We start from the raw sequence: 19,742 nt of genomic DNA, 5'->3' as shown, positions 1-19,742 counted from the left end.
TCTTCTAATGAGTTCCAAGAACAAGATTTTCACAACAACCAGAAGGTCAAGGACCACTTAGAGAAGGCAAACACTTTTTACAGGTACTAACTGTATCACTTGGATATACCACCTCTAGAAAATAGGTAAACGGCTGAACAAGGCAATTGTATATTACATAGAGCCAAACATTTGAAAAAAACCAATCACAAGAATGATCAAAGATATATTGACACTATAGGCAAATGACTGACAGCCACTGAGATAGATTCAGGGAGTCAGATTTCACAACGGAAAAATAAAGACCACCTAAAAAAAAATCTGGAGAGAAACTAAGCATTTCCTGAGATGTCCATCAGGAAAGAACATAAAACAAGAACTCACATGAACTAATCCCTTATTTGATTTAAAAAAAGAAACCAACTATGAAGCACCTACTATATTCTTAATTCCATTTTGCCCAATCAATCAGTATTAGTAGAGGGATAATCATGGATCCACAGCATAAATATACATAAATATTACCAATACTACTTTTTGTTTACATTAGTTTATTTTAAGTGCAAATTTAATTAGTGGGGAAAACACGAACCTGTGACTAATCCCAGCAAGCTGTTTCGTTTTGAATAACTTACATTTGTATAACCTCCTGTTTCTGGTTACAGGCAGTCAATTATTTTTATTATATTGTGTAGTGGGAAATTAACTGTTTAATAATCATGGAATTTTTAAAAATGCACATGGCCATTCACCAGCAGTTATAAAGATGATTTATTTGGCAAGTATGGAAACCTAACATCCATTGCTGCAGGTCTACAAGCTTCTTAAAAAAAAAAAACAAAAAAAAAACAATATTTTTCAGGTCCTCATACTTTTAGAGTATTTCATGGATTACAAAAAATAAAAAAAATTGTATCCTGGAGGGTTTAAGAAAAAGATTATTCTCCCCCATTTGCCGCCAACTACAAAGTATAAGCTATTAAGTACAAAAGGATTCTCAGGAACAATATATGTACTATAGCCCTAGCAGCAAAGTAGAGACTCAATCCTGATATGCACAAATCACTTCTCCATATTGAAAACTGCAAAGATCAACCATATTGGTGTACCTGAACTATTTTTCACATTTTCTACTGAAATAAAGATACCAAGTGAATTTAAACAATAAAACTATCATTCTCTGACGATTATATCAAGGAACTGCATTTTTCCATGCTTTCCTACAACACTGGCTATTGTTGTCTTAATATCTTGAGATGCTGGTCTTGAAAATACAGGTTTGGAAGAAGTTACTCTAATTTCCACAGTTTTCATCAGCTCAAGTAAGGGAAGTTTCATGTTTCTGGGCTAGAAAGAGTAAGAATGACTTTATAGCCCAGTGATTAGGAATTAGATTTGATTTTTTTCAGGCTAGACTCACAAGGGTATTTAGGAGCTACTCACAAAACCAAAGGTGGTGAGATGGTTCTGCTGCCACTACCACCCTCACTATCACCTCACACCCAATAGTCCAGTGGTTAGGTTGCTCACCCAGAATGTGGGAGATCCAGCTTCAACTCCCCACTGGGACTTGAATCCAGATTTCCCATATCCCAGGTGAGACCCCCCTGTGTCTCAATATCTCCTGTTGAAGCTGCTCCACTTTGTATAAAAAATTATTCATCAATCCAGAGAGGGAGAATGACACTAACCAGGGGGTAAGGGGCGGGAGGGAAAGCAGCCTCACCCAGGTTCCAGTCCCTGCTCCAATTAATAATTAAATACAAAACTAAACAGCTTCAACAGGGGAGACTCAGAGACCCATCCCGTAATCACCAATAGCCTGGTTATTAGGGCAATCACCTGGGATATAAGAAATGTGGGTTAAAGTCCCAGATCCTGGGCTATTGGGTAAAAAGGGGGCACCACCATGCCCACCACCTCCTCAGTTTTGTGAATCTAGACCAAAATATCATTTGCTTTTATTGAAAAAAGTTTAAATTGCCAAAACATGTTTTGTTTCAGCTCAAATAAAATGTTTCATTTGACCCAAAATGAAGCTTTTCCCCCAACTTTACAATTAGATGAAATTCAAAAAGTAACTCAGTTTTTAGTTGACTCAAAATAATTTTTCCCTTTGAACTGCCAGCAAACTGAAAAAAAAAAAAATCAGATATTCACACAACTCAATTTATGATCCTACCTCCTTCACTAGCTTGCTGCAATGGTGAGGCAGAAGAAAATCTGCTTGTAGGTACTTATTTCCACACTTGCTCAGCACTTTAGCCAGTACTGAGTTTCTCATAGTGGAGTGGATTTGATAGTCCACATTCTCCCCCAGCTTTCTCCAATGGCCAGCATTCTCCAATGGCTCAGTGAAAAGGGGAACGGAGACACAGAGGAGGACAGGTGCAGAAGACAAAAAATTAAGACCCCCAAATATCCCAGAATGAAAAAAGGGGAATGACAGAACAGAAACAAATTGCTTAAATTTAGGATAAGCTCATTATTCATGGTTTCAGAGTAGCAGCCATGTTAGTCTGTATTCGCAAAAAGAAAAGGAGTACTTGTGGTACCTTAGAGACTAACCAATTTATTTAAGCATGATTTTTCAAGTAACCGGAAGTGTGCTAAGCACTTCATAAAATAAGAAGTATTATCGTTGATAAAGGCAAAATAATGCCCATTGGAAAACATAAGCCCAACTATACACACAAAATGATTGGGTCTAAATTAGCTGTTACCATTCCAGAAAGACATCTTTGAGTCACTGTGGACAACTCTCTGAAAACATCTCCTCAGTGTACAGCAACAGTCAAAAAAGATGACAATGTTAGGAACCATTAAGAAAGGGATAGATAAGATGGCAGTAAATATGCTCACACCTTGAATTCTGCATGCAGTTTTGGTCATCCCATGTCAAAAAAGATATTAGAATTGGAAAAGATAAAGAGAAGGGCAACAAAAATGATTGAAGGTATGGAACAGCTTCCATATGAAGAGATTAAAAAGACTGGGACTATTCAGCTTGGAAAAGGACGACTAAAGGGGGATATGATAGAGATCTATAAAATCATGAATGCTGTGGAGAAAGTGCATAAGGAAGTGTTATTTACTCCTTTATATAACACAAGAACCAGGGATCATCCAATGAAATTAATAGGCAGCAGGTTTAAAACAAACAAAAGAAAGTACTTCTTCACACAACACGGTCAACCTGTGGAACTCGTTGCCAGAGGATGCTGTGAAGGCCAAAACCATAACTGGGTTCAAAAAATAATTAGATAAGTTCATGAAGGATAAGTCCATCAGTGGCTATTAGCCAAGATGGTCAGGTACACAACCCCATGCTCTGGGTGTCCTTCGGCCTCCGACTGCCAGGTGCTGGGGCTGGGTGAAAGGGGATGGATCATTTGATGATTGCCATTCTGTTCATTCCCTTTTAAAGCATCTGGCATTGGGCACTGTCAGACGACATGATACTGGGCTAGACAGACCACTGGTCTGACCCAGTATGACCATTCTAATGTGGTTCTTGTGCTGAAAATGTACAAAGGTTAACATAGCAAAAAATGGGAAAAGAACAAGACAGACAAGGTGACAATAAAATCATAGTTACTTTAAGTCATATACAGGTCTTGATAGTGTGTTTTTTAATATGGTTGGTAACATCCTCCTATTCACTTCTTGTAGGCTTCACAACAGAAATGAGATTTTTAAGAGAAATCTGAATGGGGGCGTGGGCTTGATGAGCAAGTTAGTTTCTTTTGCTTATCAATCTAAATCACCACTAATTGAACTTTTCATTGGAAGATATTCAGAACACAGGCGGGACATCTGTAGATGCATGTTAAACATTTGAATTAATTAATGATAAATTAATTTCAATTTTTGCATTTAAGCCCTGGACATGATTTGACAGTTTATCCACCTTCCCCTTTATCTAAGAGTATTTTTTTTTAAATAACCAACGCTGACATTTTCAAAAACTAAGTCTGTTTAATTATACTGATGCTGTAATTAATTTTTTCCTCCTCCTAAGACTCTAGTATGTTACCAACAACAAACCAAACAACACCCACCATGTTCCAAGTATACTAAAAATACATATGGACAGTTAACATTTTCATTAGGACAAAAATGTTTCCACCAAAAAAAGTTGAGAATTGATAATTTAGGGGAATTGTAGAATTAACCTACCTGCAAGAGTATGTAGGTTCTCCCACTTTAAAAACCCGACCACAGAGATGGGAAGGTTTGTTTGCTTGCTCAAGTTTTGGAAATCCAAATGCAGGATCTTCACCACATAGATACCATTCCATTGGTCCCAGCAGTACATGTTGTGCGAGCATGTCTTCTCTTTGTGGAGCAGGGTTAGGACCCCTGCAGTAAATTTTTGGTACATAGTAGGCTAGATGCAGGTATACTTCTTTAGGAAGATCAGGTGCTTGTAGCCATTTCTTTAATTAAAAAGAAAAGATTAAACAAAATTACTCACAAATAAAATCAACACCACCCAGTCATAAATGTTGTAGCACCTTTCTTTTCAACCTAAGAGCTAAAGGGACACCACAAACTTTAAAGTCAAATTTCTCTGTGAAAATTTTGCAACTACTACAGTTACAAGTAACATAGATTACTACAAATAAACCATTAGCAAAAATATTTTTTTCCAGATTGAAAATCTCCCTGTGTGTGCTGTCAAATTCACAAAATATTCAAAGGCACAAAGGAGAATTAGCGCCTAACTCTCAAAAATCTCCATCATAGCGTATAGTCCATTCTTTCCTTTCTGAAAGGACCTTCAAACATCAATAAAGAAGAAAATTCCTTACACTTTTTTGTTTAAAGAATCCTTTTTAAAAACAAACTCAGGACATACTGTTTAAAAGGGTAATCTGTCTGAAACTGGAATTGTTATTTCAGTTTTTAAAAGTTTCAAGTTGAACAGTGATCTTCAAAGGGTGTATTGGCTGTATCCCCTAGAGTCAAAAATTTTCCCCCTCAATTACACAAGGTACAAAAGGTGAGGTGGCATATGTATATTGTAAAAGTTTGTCTCTCTCATTATATTTGTTTTATTTCAACCATGTAACTGAAGACTTTACTGTTTGCCATTTTTACTGATAATCATTACTACAGAATATAATCAACAACGAACATATACATATACTACAAGTATGCACTGATTCAGTATTGTACTGTGTATAAACCTTACCAACATGTAATTACTACTACCAAATACTTCTTGGTAACTTCAGATTATGAGAATACTAGTTAATTCATTCCGAATTAACCCAAAGATGGATGAAAAGCAAGAACTACTCATACAGAAATAACTGGTTTTAGAAACCAGATGCTATAGCTTGATTTCACTGCAATAATTTATTGTCTTAAGGACCTATATTAGAGTAGACAAACACCATTCTGAAACAATCTTCATGAAAGAGCTTAGGGTTTACCCTTATTTATATACTGTTTGCAATTTTAAATTTATATAGCAATTTTTCCATTTATGATACTCACACAGTGCCTCTTTGGAAAACGCTGAACACCTAGAACCATAGCAGAAAATTTCATATTTAAACAGTTTAGAAGCAGCTAATTTTACTGCTAGACTATTTCTGATACAATTCTTAGAACTGATGGTAGAAATTTACTCTACCCTTCCTGCCCCCAGTCCTGACTTCTCAAAGCCCTGGGAACGAAACTACTCCATCTCCTAGTACTAAACTACCTTTGGTGCTCAGAGAACTGGAATTTTTCCAACCTGGCCCTGGGTGAAAGACTACAAAAATAAATAAATAAATAAATAAAATCCATCAACCAAAAAACTCAGAGTTACTTTGTTCTATAGTTAAACCAACCATTCTTATAAGAGACCAAAGAAACTACATTGTCTTCTCGCCCCCCCCCCCCCCGCATCGTCTTTTCTCTCCAAGAATTTGATCTTTTTGTTCTTGTAAGCCCTCGTTAAATAAATAAATAAATAAATAAATAAAGACTTTTTGAAAAAAAAAAATCTAGTCTTCCTCATTTGTGCCGAATATCTTCTACTACTGTATTGGGAACTAAATCTAATTACATTAGAATTGACCTTGCATCTCCTACAGTGTTTCTCCAAGAAGTGGGTCATTTCCAAGGCCATTTTCTGCAGTACACCTAAGTTCTATTGTTTTAATTCTTTCCTTAGCCAAGTATCTTAAATTTGCTTCATCTCAACTCTATAGTATATTACTACCTTCTATCTGGAAAAACCGGAGTTCATTTTACTACAAGCTCAGACAAGTATCCAGTCAGAGAAAAATCTCACGTCCCTGGTGAGCAGCCTACCCTTCCCAATAATTGTAGTTATTCTGATACTGGTAGAAAGATTCTCTGTAAGGGTCTCACATAAACTGCTAATTTATCCTTGGAAGTCAGTGATATTTTCTAAAATTATTAACTGTTTTAATAAATCTATTTTTAATTTTGCCCTGAAGTAGGTTACATTTAGCCAAGGATACAGAACTTAATTTTCTAGATAAAACTCTGAGGCCTATCAAATCTCAGAAAGGGTTCCATTTTCAAATACATGTATGAACTGATTGCTTAATTTGTCTGACAAATATTGCAATTACACGTACAAGCTGTAGTATCTGCCCATGCAAGACAAAGCTAAATAACTAAGCTGCATATGCAAATACTAAATTTTATACAAAGTAACTGCATGTGGAAATTTTAGGCTCCAATGCCACAAGCTGCGTAGTGTCATCTCCACCCACATGCCCCATGTCTGTCCAGAGCCCCAGTGACCTCACTCGGGCTTTTAAGATTCGACTCAAGTCCTGGCTTGTCTAAACAGAAATCAGAAGCGAAGTAGTATGGACTACTAGGAGAAAGTAATGTATCCCAGAGCAGGATCAAATGAGTTTTTCCTGAACTGTCCCAAAAAGTTGGCTGACAAAATGACTAACAGGAAAAATGTGACACAGAAATCATTTTTGGACAGTAAGAATGTTAGAATATGGCAAAGCCCGCTTTACCACCAAGCAAATCTGGCAATTGGAGATCAGTAGGCAAGGCTCAGAGGCAGTTCCAGTACAGGAATACCTCTCACTCAATGAGCCTGCAAGAAGTCAACTCAACATTGCAAAGCATGTATAAGTGATTTACTTAAACGTGAAACATAATTAAAAGTATATTTATGTTTCTCAAAAGATTTCCATTTCAGAAGACTGAAACTGCAATAAAACCACCACAAAGCTTGTAATTTAGTCTCTGATGTATTTATTGCATATCTGAAAGAGATCAATCCATGACTGAATTTAGGATGTAAATACCAATATGTAAAGTGATGTGTGGGAGAAAAAGGAAAAAATTACATTTTACCACAGGATTAGAGGCTCTTATTAGAAGCAAAAGGATGCATGCTCTTTTGCTGCTCCTTTCCCCAAAAGCCTTACTCTCTGGTAATAGCTTTTTGCCACCTAATACACTCTAGTCCAGGAATCGGCAACCTTTGGCATGCGGCCCGCCAGGGTAAGCACCCTGGCGGGCCGGGCCGGTTTGTTTACCTGCCGCGTCCTCAGATTTGGCCGATCACAGCTCCCACTGGCTGCAGTTCGCTGCTCCAAGCCAATGGGGGCTGCAGGAAGCGGCGCGGGCCAAGTGCCATAGGTTGCCGATCCCTGCTCTAGTCCTTGTAAACGTTTTAAGAATCTGAGACAGTGACCTAGTCATGTTTATGTAGGTAAATATTTTAAAATATCCACTGTATGCAAAGTGTTTTTATTCCCCTACATTAAACACACCAGCTAAATAAAATGCATAGAAACCATGGAACAAATCAATTTTCACAGTTGCCACCCCATATCTGCATTAAAAGAGGTAACATACATATTAGTAGAATAAAAATATTATGATAATCTGAATTACGGGAATGTCTTTTTTTCCCTCCAGATTAGTAATTGTAAATCTGTCATTGAAATGTACATACAAAGAGCTTTAGGCTCTGATGCTAGTTACACCCAAGAGTTCTGCACCTGAATCATGGAACTCTCATACGTAAGTGCTTATAGGGCCTTGGTCCCAAAAGAGAGACATGAAACACAGTGCTCTTAAATGTTTCCATGAGCATGACAGGTCCATTATCCTGCAGTTGTACCTTAAAACTCAATGTAACAGCATAGGAAATTTTAGATATTAAATTGTTCTTACTAACATCTTCTCTTGGGCTTTTCCTCCAATAACCCCAAACACACTTGGCACAGAACACAAAACTGCTTGCTTATGAAAGCCCCAATCCTGCAAACAGGTCCATGAGGGCAGACCACTGCTCTCCCACAGAGCCCCACTGAAATCAATGGGACGCCGTTCACGGGTCTGTACACATGAAGCTCCTTCCAAGCTTGGGACCTAAAAGCTAAGGAGGGGGAAGAAGGAAACACTGTTTCTAAAACCTTCTCCCAAGAAATCTTAAGACCAACACTTTAAAACTGCGAAGGGAGGAGGAACCAGCCATCTGAAACACAGTCAGTTAAAAACAAGAGACGGGGCAAGTGACCGGTGTGAGAGAGGAAACAGCAGGGCGGACTCTACACGGCAGGGCTGTCACGCGCACAAGCCCGGCAGACGGGAGAGCGGCTTCTGCGCCTCCCTTCCAGGTCCTGTCACCCCTCGCCGGGCTTGTCACAGCAGCAAGTTCACACGCAGGGGGCAGAGTGAGCCTAAGTCACGGGACCCCTTTGAACAGCCCCGCCGCAACCGCCCCTCGCCATCCAGCGCATTTACTCCCCGTCTCCCTCAGGCCTCACCCCTCCCCTCCGGCAGCCCTAGAGACCGCCTCCCCCCTGCCAGCGCCGGCCGCCCCGGGCCCGGCACTACGGACCCCCTGCCGGCCCGCCCGGCGCCCACATACCCGCCCCGCCCCGCGGGGCCGAGCCCCTAACGGGCCCGCGGGCGGACGAGCCTCACCACGGCAGCCTCCTCGGCAGAACATTCCAGCAAGTTCCTGTCAATGGCCTGAACCTCCGTCTCCAACTCCGACGCCATCTTCCTCCCCCCTCCACCAGCACCGCCAAGTAGGTGACACCCGGAACCGGACCCAGCCGGCCTCCCTGCGGGGAGAACCCACTTCCGCTTCTCCCCCTCCCCCCGCCGCCGGGCGGCGTATAACAGCCCTCCCCCTCCCGCCACGGGGACGCCATCAGGGGCTGCCGGTGCATTGTGGGGGATGTAGTCTTTCTCCTGGCGCTGGTGCTCTGTCGCTCAGGAAGGTAAGGCGGCTCTCCCCTCTGCCTGGCTGGCGTCATAACCCTCCTGGTCGCTCTCCCCTCCCCCCACATATATGGCCCAGGGCTTTGAGGCCCTAAGCACTGCAGCTCGGCGGCATCAGGGAGCTGTGCTTCATGTCAGCTTAGAGGTGTGCAGCTTCTTGTCCTCAGCAATGCAACACCTGTAATGTTAGCTTACACACACACACACTTTCCAGGGTTATCTCCAATCGCAAGTGGTCAAAAATCAGGAGCCCAGGCCTCCAAAAATCCAGAGATTATTAAAAAATATCTTTTGGCTCAGTTGATTAATTTTCTAGTTTTTAAGCCTTTAGTGTGAATGTGGGTCCCAAGGTTTTTCTCCACAACTAGGATGGCTAGAAATTTGCTTTTTTCCTCCTTTTGTTTAATTGCATGAATCCAGGAGTTGGGGCTGTAAGACAAGTACAAATAGTGCAAAGGTTAGCAATGCTGCAAATATACTCTCCTGCAAGTTGTTCTGTGACTCCTAAAGGACTCCTAGATCATCTAGTCTTAAGTAGTTTAGTAGCATTGACCCCAAACCTTCCATTCCAGAAACATAGGCCTCACTCATTTGAGCTACAGCACAATCTCCATTACAGGTATTTTCTCATATACGCTTCAATCTGTCTCCTCTAGGTCATTCAAAGCATATATCACTGTGGTATTTAGAGGTTTGTCTACTTGCACTGGTATAATAAAAGATGAGATGGTAAACCATTTTAGTTAAATCAATGTAACTTTGTGTGTGGACCCTAACAATGGTTTAAACCTAGTTTTTAGCAGTTTAGGTGCAAGCTACATTGGTTTAACATCACATGTTCAGTTAATCTGGTGCAATTTTGTGTGTAGACCAGTCCTAAATGCCATACACTAATTAGAGATTATTATTTAAATTGTCAGGTTTCAGAGTAGCAACTGTGTTAGTCTGTATCCGCAAAAAGAAAAGGAGTACTTGTGGCACCTTAGAGACTAACAAATTTATTTGAGCATAAGCTTTGGTGAGCTACAGCTCACTTCATAGGATGCATGCAGTGGAAAATACAAAGGGGAGATTTATATACACAAAGAACATGAAACAATGGGTGTTACCATACACACTGTAACAAGAGTGATCAGGGAAGGTGAGCTATTACCAGCAGGAGAGTGGGGGGGAGGGGCTGGGGAGGGAAAGGTTACAGTGTGTATGGTAACACCCATTGTTTCATGTTCTCTGTGTATATAAATCCCCCACTGTATTTTCCACTGCATGCATCCGATGAAGTGAGCTGTAGCTCACGAAAGCTTATACTCAAATAAATTTGTTAGTCTCTAAGGTGCCACAAGTACTCCTTTTCTTTTTATTTAAATTGTGGTACTGAACAGGTACTGCAAACCGGGATTAGGGTCCCATCATGCTAGGCACTGTACAAATAACACAAAGGCAATCTCTGCTCCAGAGAGTTCACAGTCCAGGATTTAATGTGCAACAGGTGAATACACAGACAAATGGGTAGGAAGTAGAGGGCAAGGGAGAGACAGATGTGATTATATAAGGTAGTAGTCACAGATGGTGGTGATTTGTACTAATCACAACAATGGTAGATTTTAAGGAGGGAGTAACAAGATAACAATGTGTGTTAGCAATTTTCCACCAGTCTCTTTTGATCCTTGTGTGCATGTTTGTTGGTTTTGTTGTTGTTGTTTCTTCTTTCTTTTTCCTGCCCTTCAGTTTCCCCAACTAATGACCGAATTGCAAACTCTTCAGGGCAGATAGCCTGTCTTTCATTTGTTTGTAAAGCAACAAATATACTTATGGCAGTGTATTATTATTAATAATATATACATAAGTTTGGCCTTATGCCGTTACAAGATAACCCTTGAACAATTTGACATTTCATCCAGTAGAGGGCATCAGTGTATATCATATACATACATACATGGACACACACAAGACATGGTATGTTATGCAAGCATTGCTTGATGGAGATTCATGGTTTCAGAACTCACTTGGTTGTGGTTTTTGTCAGTGATATGTGTGTGTTATAAGAGTGTGAAATTTGCTTTGGAGTTTCACTGGGCTTTTAGAATAACAGGGAAGACAGAACTCTGGGAGAGTTTGCCTTCAGTAACTGGAAGAGGATTGCCTGGGTCATAGCTGGGCAGAACAGATAAATGAATGGCCTTTGGAATATTTATTTCGACTTTCAACATTGTGAGAATAAGTTTACTTTGCTTTTGTTCTTAATTTATTAGGGATGTATGTTTTAACCTAGTGCATTTTATTAATTTTTTCATTGCCGCTTTCTCAATAAAAGTCCATGGAATGCCAAAAGTCCTTCTGGAATCATGGATTTTTTTTTTCAAAATATCAGTAATGTCCATTCCATCTTCTGTTCATGAGTTGCAGGTGCATAAGGCATATGGGATGAGGCCTCTCGCAGAAGGAAGGGAGAGGAAAAACAGCTACATGACATAATGAGATGCCCTTCCTTCTGTGATAAGCATGGAAAAAACAATAAAACCTCTGTGGTCTGGTCATGTGAGAGGTAGCACACTTTGCATATGAAGGAATGGGATCCAAACAGCAGTGTAATCTGTATATCTGTTACTTCAACATGAGTGTAACATCTTCCTGGATATAATGTTTCAGACCTTTTGTGGTCATGTCTTTACCTTTCTACTTCTGAAATATTATTAGAATTCAGAAACATCATACTTGAATTTGAGGAGTCATGCTGCCCAGCCTTCTTTTCCCATCCTCTGAGAAGGCATGACAGTGCAGAGAAGAGACCAACAGGAGTTAACGTTAATAGGATTAGAATGCATTCTCAATGGTAGCTTCCTGCAGGTCTACAATATATCCTTAGCTCTAACCCCACAAAAACCCACAGAAACCTGATCCTGCAGCCTACAGTTCTTTAGGGTGTGTGCACACACAATGTCTTTTAGGATTATTTTACCTCCTTGCTTACCCGCTAGTTACCAGCGTGTCTTCTTTCATAGCCTCTGTCCTTAAAAGCCATTATTTGTACTTCTGGGTGAATTCCTGAATTCTATTATACAACAGCATTTTAGTAAGTATTATCTTTGTTAAACAAATAAAAGTTAAATACACCATGTAAATAAATAAACTAAATACTAATTATTCAAATAGTGATTGAACATTCCCATATAAAATCGGTTTTGATCTGTGAAACCTGAAATATCTTAGGACCTACCTACCTTAAATATTCTTTCCCCCTTACCACAACTGAGATCAGCAGATATGCTCAAGCTGAAATCCTGCTGTTATAATGAGAAAGGGCTGCTAGCAGGGCAAATTTCACTAAAGGGGCTCTCTGGTTTTGGAATGTGCTCCCTGCTTGGTCCAAAATAGCTTGAATCAGATGATCTTCAAGGCCTGTTGCAAGGCTTATCTTTTCCCCAGACATCTGAAAACAGGAATGGGGAAATTGTAATGGAAGGAAATTGTTGGAGATGGAAACTGAGCTTTTAAGTTGCTGGTTTGGTGGTTGTTGACTGTATTGAAGTTGACTGAAATAGTTCAGTTATGTTAGAGTACTAACTTAAAAATATTTACAAAATATGTCAGTAATGCCTAGAGTATATGGCTAGGAGCCATTTTTATAGATCCAGATAAATAAAATGCAATTTATTCTTCTCCCACATTAACATTTTATTCTGGCAGTAATAAAGAAAACTGTTCGATCTCAGGAGATTGACTCAGGCTTGCATTCTGATCATTATGAAAGATTCTTCTTTGTTCCTCTTAGCCGGGTTGGATGACAAAATAAGTGACCTTTTTCAAACAATGTTTACTTCCTTGTCTGATTTGTAAAACAAGTGTGCTATTGTAACTTCTTAATTGGTTTTGCACCTAAAACAAATTATCAGCATTTTATTTTCATTTGGTTGATATCAAACACCTGTATATAAAGTCCTGATCCTGCAAAGATTTATCATATGCTTAACTTTATGCACATAAATAGTGCCATTCGAAGCGAAAGTGAAGCATGTGTGTAAGTCTTTGCAGGAGCAGGACCTACATCTCTTACAGCAATGATTTTGACAGAACAGTTTGCTCAGTCATCTTTATTTAATATTAAAAGGCCTCATAGTTAGATTTCAATGACCAAAATAATGACTTTGCATTGCAAATGTAGATTAATTTAAGATGTATTCATTTACATATTTTTTCCCACTAGTGCCAATTGGAGAGGTGTACAGTCACAGTCTACTATCATTTTCTTAGTTAAGACTAACCTAGAAGTCAATTCTGGAAAAACAGATTTGTCAGTCCTATTTACAAATTCTCTTTCTTGTCTTGTCCAAAATAGCATCTGTGATGTTATCTGATTAGAATATGACCATATAGAGCATTGTTGCAACCACTGTTATATATTTGCAGCAAATATTATACAAATGTTGTCGAGTGAGGTGTCTATGAAAAGGTTATGTTTTGCTGGTTACGATTATGCTATCTGTATGCATATGTCATTTTTGTATGTGAAGTTATAAGTATTGGAATATCCACCAGCTTTATGGGAATTGTCTGCCCCATTCTTTGCAGTTCACCCTAATTGAGTGACCATAGTTATCCCCCACTGGGACACTGGTCACAGCCAAATTTGGCATGTAAGATATCTGCACAAATGTTATAATTTGCCAGATATGGTAATCTTGTTTATATGTTTGCATCACCTTTGTATTATGAGTTATAGATATGTACGTATGTCTGTATTTCAAACTTGTGCTATGATTCTGGGTGACACCCCCCGACAGTTTGGCATCAGCACTGCTTGCTGCTTGATGGTCCATTATGGACCATCAGCTATACAATTGACCCATTGAGAGAAGGCAGATACACCTTATGACTCGGCAAGGCGTGCATGGACATGCCCATGGAAAGAACTCTAATATGTGCTGGGCAGCTTGTGTCTGAAACAAAGGAAGCACAGGCTGCATGGCAAAAGACTATAAAAGGCAGCTGCACCTTCTCCATTTTGTCTTCAATTCTGCTTCTTACCTCTGGAGGAACTTTGCGACAAACTGAAGCTCTGAACAAAGGACTGAATGACCCATCCAAGCTGTGGATATACTCCAGAAACTTGACTTAAGCCAGCAGTTTATTCCATCACTGCTACAAGCCTGAACCAACATCTTTGCCATTATTGTATGTAATTGATTCCTTTTACCAATTTTTAACTCTCTTCTTTCTTTCTTTTTATAAATAAACCTTTAATTTTAGATACAAAAGGATTGGCATCAGCGTGATTTTTGGGTAAGATCTAAGTTTTATATTGACCTGGGTGTGTGGTTGGTCCTTTGGGATCAGAAGAACCTATTATTTGATGAGACTGTTTGTAAAGAACCACTCATCTCTGAATCCAGTGTTTTTGGTGGTGACATAAGAACTGGAATGCCTGAGGAAACTGCCTTTATGTTTTCTTGTTAGTCAGCGTGGTGAAATAGAAGTTTACTTTTGTGGCTGGTTTGGTAAATCTTATAAAAGAATAACCACCAGTTTTGGGTTGTGTTTGCCCTGTTTCTCAGCAGTTCGTCCTAAATTTGGCATCCTCAGTTGTGACCCACTAAGGCACAGTTACAGCATGTCACCTCTAATAACATAAATTATAAAATTAATGTGAAATATGCAACCCAGTAGTTGGTACATTGATGAGATACATTTCACAAAGCAAGACTTCCACAATTGACCATATATAATAAAAATATAAATAATTTTATTGGTGAATTTTAACAAGTTGATTCAAATTATTAACTCCATTTGAGTATTAACAATACTGTATGGCAAGCAGTGTGTAAACTAGAAAGTTTCTGTTTTTACAATGGGTAGTAATACCATATTGGTAGTCCTTCCAGTGGTAAACCACAAGCGAGTTTATTTTCCCCAAGATTTTAGACACACTTTGAGGGGAAGGGGCAAGATATCAAATGGTCAGTGTAAAAATATGGGGTAAATTAAATAACAGTGGGAAGGATATAGGGGGAAATCTGTTTTTATATTAAAATTAAAAGTGGAGTAGAAAACATGAGCATAAATGTGGCCATTATCCTTTACAGCAGTGGTATTCAGCCTGGGGTTAGTAAGGTGGCACTGTATTAGGTAGCACAAGTATTACTATGCAAACTGACCTGCATCTCAGTGAAGATTCTATCACAAGGGAATATGAGGAGAGACAATAGGATGGAAATACTCTCTCTCCTATCAGCCAGGGAATGGTGATGCTATATCTTCATATCCTAATATCAGGGGTTCTCAACCTTTTTCTTTCTAAGTCCCCCCACCCCCAACATGCTATAAAAATTCCATGGCGCACTTGTGCCACAACAACTGTTTTTCTGCATACCCAGTAAATTAAAAGTCAGGGCTGGCATTAGGGGGCAGCCAAGGAAGGCAATTGCCGAGGGCCCCACACCATAGGGGGCCCCACGAAGCTAAGCTGCTCAGGCTTCAACTTTCTGCCCTGGGCCTTAGCAAGTCTAACACTGGCCCTGCTCTCTGGTTTATTTTGGTGTCCCCCTGAAACCTGCTCGTGACCCCCCAGGAACCCTGGATCCCTGGTTGAGAACTGTTGCTAATATGATTTCAGCATGTCATGATGACATGATTTAGTCATGCAATGTAATGTCTTGCAAAGCAATGTTAGACCATAGAATCATAGAAATGGAGGGGTGGAAGGGACCTTGAGAAACAGCACAAGTATACCTAGATCATTCCTGGCAGATTTTTGTCTATCTTGTTCTTAAAAACAAACAATGACAGGGATTCCACAACCTCCCTTGGAAGCATATTCCAGTGCTTAACTATCCTTATAGTTAAAAAGTTTTTTCTATGGGCTTGTCTACACATAGAGTGCTGAAGCATATCTGGTGAAGGTGCTCTATTCCAACAGGAGAGAGCTCTCCCATCAGCATAATAAAACCACCTCCCTGAGAGGTGGTAGCAGCTCTCCAACTAACATAGCACTGTCCATACCAGAGCTTATGTTGATGTAATTTATGTCACTCATAGGGGTGATTCACACTCCTGAATGACATGAATTATGCCAACATAAACTGTGGTGTAGACATAGCCTAATATCTAATCTAAATTTCCCTTACTGCAGAATGGATTAAGTTGATTATTTCTTGTCCTACTGCCAGTGGATATAGAAAATAGTTGATCATTATCCTCTTTGTGACAGCACTTAACATATTTGAAGACTGTTATCAGGTCTACCCTCAATCATCGTTTCTTAAGATAAAACATACCTAATTTTTCCTTTGCCTAATAGGTCATGTTTTTCTAAACTTCTTAGCATTTTTGTTGCTCTCCTCTGGACTCTCTCCTATTTGTCCACATATTTTTTGTGGTGCATGGAATTGGACACAATACTCCAGGTCAGGCCTCACTGGTGCCTAGTAGAGCAGGACAACTCCTTCCCATGTCTTACAAACAACATTCTTGTTAATACACCCCAGAATTTTGACTCATATTAAATTTGTGACACACTATAACCACCAGATCCTTTTGTGCAGCACTACTACCTAGCCAGTTATTCCCCATTTTATCTTTGTAAATTTGATTCTTCCTTCCTAAGTGTACTGCTTTGCAATTATTTTCACTGATTTTCTTTTTGTTTTTTTCAAGCAAATTCTCCAGTTTGTCAAGGTTGTTTTGAATTCTAATCTTGACCTCTAAAGTGCTTGCAACCCCTCCCTGCTTGGTGTCTTCTGCAAATTTGATATGCATACTTTCTACTTCATTATCAAAGTCATCAATTAAAATATTGAATTAAAAATCCACTAATTATGTCCTCCCAGTTTGACAGTGAAGCATTGATAGCTACTCTTTGAATATGTTTTTCAACCAGTTGTGCACCCACTTCATAGTACTTTAATCTAGACCACATTTCCCTGGTTTGTTTATGTGAATGTCATGTGTGACTCTGTCAAAACTTTACTAAAATCAAGATATATTACATCTATTGCTTCCCCCCATCCACTAGGCCCATAACTCTGCCAAAGAAGGAAATTAGGTTGGTTTGGCATGATTTGTTCTTGAGAAATCCATGTTGGTTATTACTTATCATCCTATTATCCTCCAGGTGCTTATAAATTGATTGTTCTGCAACTCTTTGCAACTCCATTTGATGACAACATAGATCTCCAGCTATTAGGTCAAAGTGCCATCCACTGTAGGGCTTTTGGAGAAGCCAAAGTAACCATTAGTCAGTAATTAGTTATATGGAAAAAAAATAACCATCTAAGTGGAGGAACACTTCTCTAAAACACTTGTACCAGATTATGTTTGTTTTCATCATAAATTCTGAACAGTACTCCTGTATATTCAAATATACTGGTAAAAAAGTTCTGCACCAAATAAAGAGCCATATCTTGCTCTTTAGTAGTAACTCATTATTACAATGGGAGCAGCTACAGAGCTAAAGTTAGTATGTAAGGGACCTAATCTATTCTCAGATATGTACGATGTGTTAAAGATTTTCACTTTAATTTCTGGCGGATACCAGACGAGGCTGATGACATTTGAAAGAGGGCAGGCAAAGGTGATGCAAAATTATGTTTAGATTTATAGCAACAGGCAATTTATAGCAGCTGGCAAAGCTCACTTTTGACTGCTACAATAGGAAGGCATGAGTGGACAGGGCTGTGCAAGTAACTGATATTTCTGTTCTCTAGAGCAGGGGTCCGCAACCTTTCAGAAGTGGTGTGCCAAGTCTTCATTTATTCATTTATTCACTCTAATTTAAGGTTTCGCGTGCCAGTAATACATTTTAACGTTTTTAGGAGGTATCTTTCTATAGGTCTATAATATATAACTAAACTATTATTGTATGTAAAGTAAATAAGGTTTTTAAAATGTTTAAGAAGCTTCATTTAAAATTAAATTAAAATACAGATCTTATCAGTTTAGTGTGCCCTTGCCCTTGCTTTTCCTTGCTGAGTTTTCCAATGTCTGGCATGTATTTGGATACTTTAAGCTGCACACAGGTGATCAGAGTGATCAGTTGTTAACCTGCTCCAAGAGGGACAGAGGACAGATTTCATGTGTGAAAATACCTGTTCGCACAGGTATGTGGATCCAAATGCTGAAAGCATTTCAAACACAATTTTCTTCAAACAGTTAAATTTCACCGGCAGGGATGTCCAGCAGGTCAGAACAGAGGCCCCATTATCTCTCTCGGTAGCTTCAAGTGCACTCCGCAGACCTCCAGACTTTGATGCCCACAATTCTGAGCTTTTTAACTGAATGAGCTGAATTTCGAAATCTTCAACACCCATTGACTGAAATACAGACCAATCCAAGTCGCTCTTGTTGAACTTTTTAGGTTTACTTAGAAAAGAAAGCATTGGCCAAATTGCTGGAAATCTTGAAATTTATCAGAAAATTCTGATTCCAATTCTTGCATGTACATTCTAATCTCAATGTCAAATGCAGTGCACTGTTCCACGTGGCATGATAGTGATGTAAGCAACAAATCAGCGCTTAAAAATATCCCAGTACAGTGGCGCTGGAAAAATTTTTAAGGTGGGGGTGCTGAGCTGTGCCTTGTCTTGTCCCTGTGTGCACCCCTCACTGCCCCAGGCTGGGGCCAGTGGGCCACAGCTGGGGGTGGCTGCAGAGCCCCGTGCCAGTGGCCAGGACCCCAGGCCGGCAGCGGGCTGAGCGGGGCCGGCGGATGGAACCCCGGCTGGCAGGGGGCTGGCAGCCGGTACCCCAGGCCAGCAGCAGAGCCCCCAGGACTCGTGGCTGGCGGCTGGCACCCTAGCTGGCAGGGTGTAGAACTGATCAATGAAATTGTTTTTAATTGTTCACTTTATTAGTATAACTTCATAGGTAAAGTTTTATGAATGAAACAACATTCATTCATAAAACTTGTTACCCCAATAACTGGCTAATTGAGCTTCACTTTCAATCCAATTGCTGCTTAAATCACTGAAACTTACACTGTTTCAACATTGTAACTTCCGCTCACTGTCTGTCATTCATTATAGTTGTCTATATTGTAACTTCTGTTCAGTGTTTGCCATTCCTTACACTTGTCCATATTGTAACTCAAACTCCATTTTAACTTGTCCCAAACTCCATTTTAAAATGCTCACTCCATTTTGTAAAAGCTTTCCGCAACCTTCATTTTTGCAAAACCCTGCTGTAATCTTATTAGTTTAGTTTAGATGTGTGAATGAGGTATGGATGGATGATGGAATCAACCTCCAGCCCCAGCCTGTCCTGATGAAATAAAGTGTAAACACCAATGGCTGAAGATGCAGACAACAGCCCTGACAAAGCAAGAAGAGTCCACCCTGAAAAGAAAAGAACAAAAGTCCAATTGAAGAAACATCAAAGCCAGGTCCTAGGCTGAAAGTCATGTCTCCAATTGACAGGTGATCAATCATACCGAACCCAGAGGCAGCGTGACACAGCAAGACCTATAGACTCTGGATTCAAACTAAAGCCTACAGAAAGGATGGGTGAGATGGAAGACTTAGGAGGGTAACATTCTG

The 19,742-nt window shown here is 39.6% G+C and overlaps 1 protein-coding gene across 2 annotated transcripts in view; it reads right to left on the bottom strand.

Moving 5' to 3' along the window:
* The window catches only part of UBR2 (ubiquitin protein ligase E3 component n-recognin 2), a 104,379-nt gene extending 95,340 nt beyond the window's left edge, over positions 1–9,039 (bottom strand). For both annotated transcript variants that reach the window (XM_074949332.1, XM_074949331.1), the window contains exons 1-2: positions 8,914–9,039; positions 4,159–4,418 (exon numbers count right to left, since the gene is read on the bottom strand). In XM_074949332.1, coding sequence (XP_074805433.1) covers positions 4,159–4,418; positions 8,914–8,991 — 338 coding nt within the window. In that variant the 5' untranslated portion in view covers positions 8,992–9,039. The remainder of the gene's footprint in view (positions 1–4,158; positions 4,419–8,913) is intronic.
* Between the last annotated feature and the right edge of the window lie 10,703 nt (positions 9,040–19,742).

Source organism: Natator depressus, chromosome 3, assembly GCF_965152275.1.
Source record: "Natator depressus isolate rNatDep1 chromosome 3, rNatDep2.hap1, whole genome shotgun sequence".
NCBI lineage: Eukaryota > Metazoa > Chordata > Testudines > Cheloniidae > Natator > Natator depressus.
This window is presented reverse-complemented; position numbering and strand designations above follow the sequence as displayed.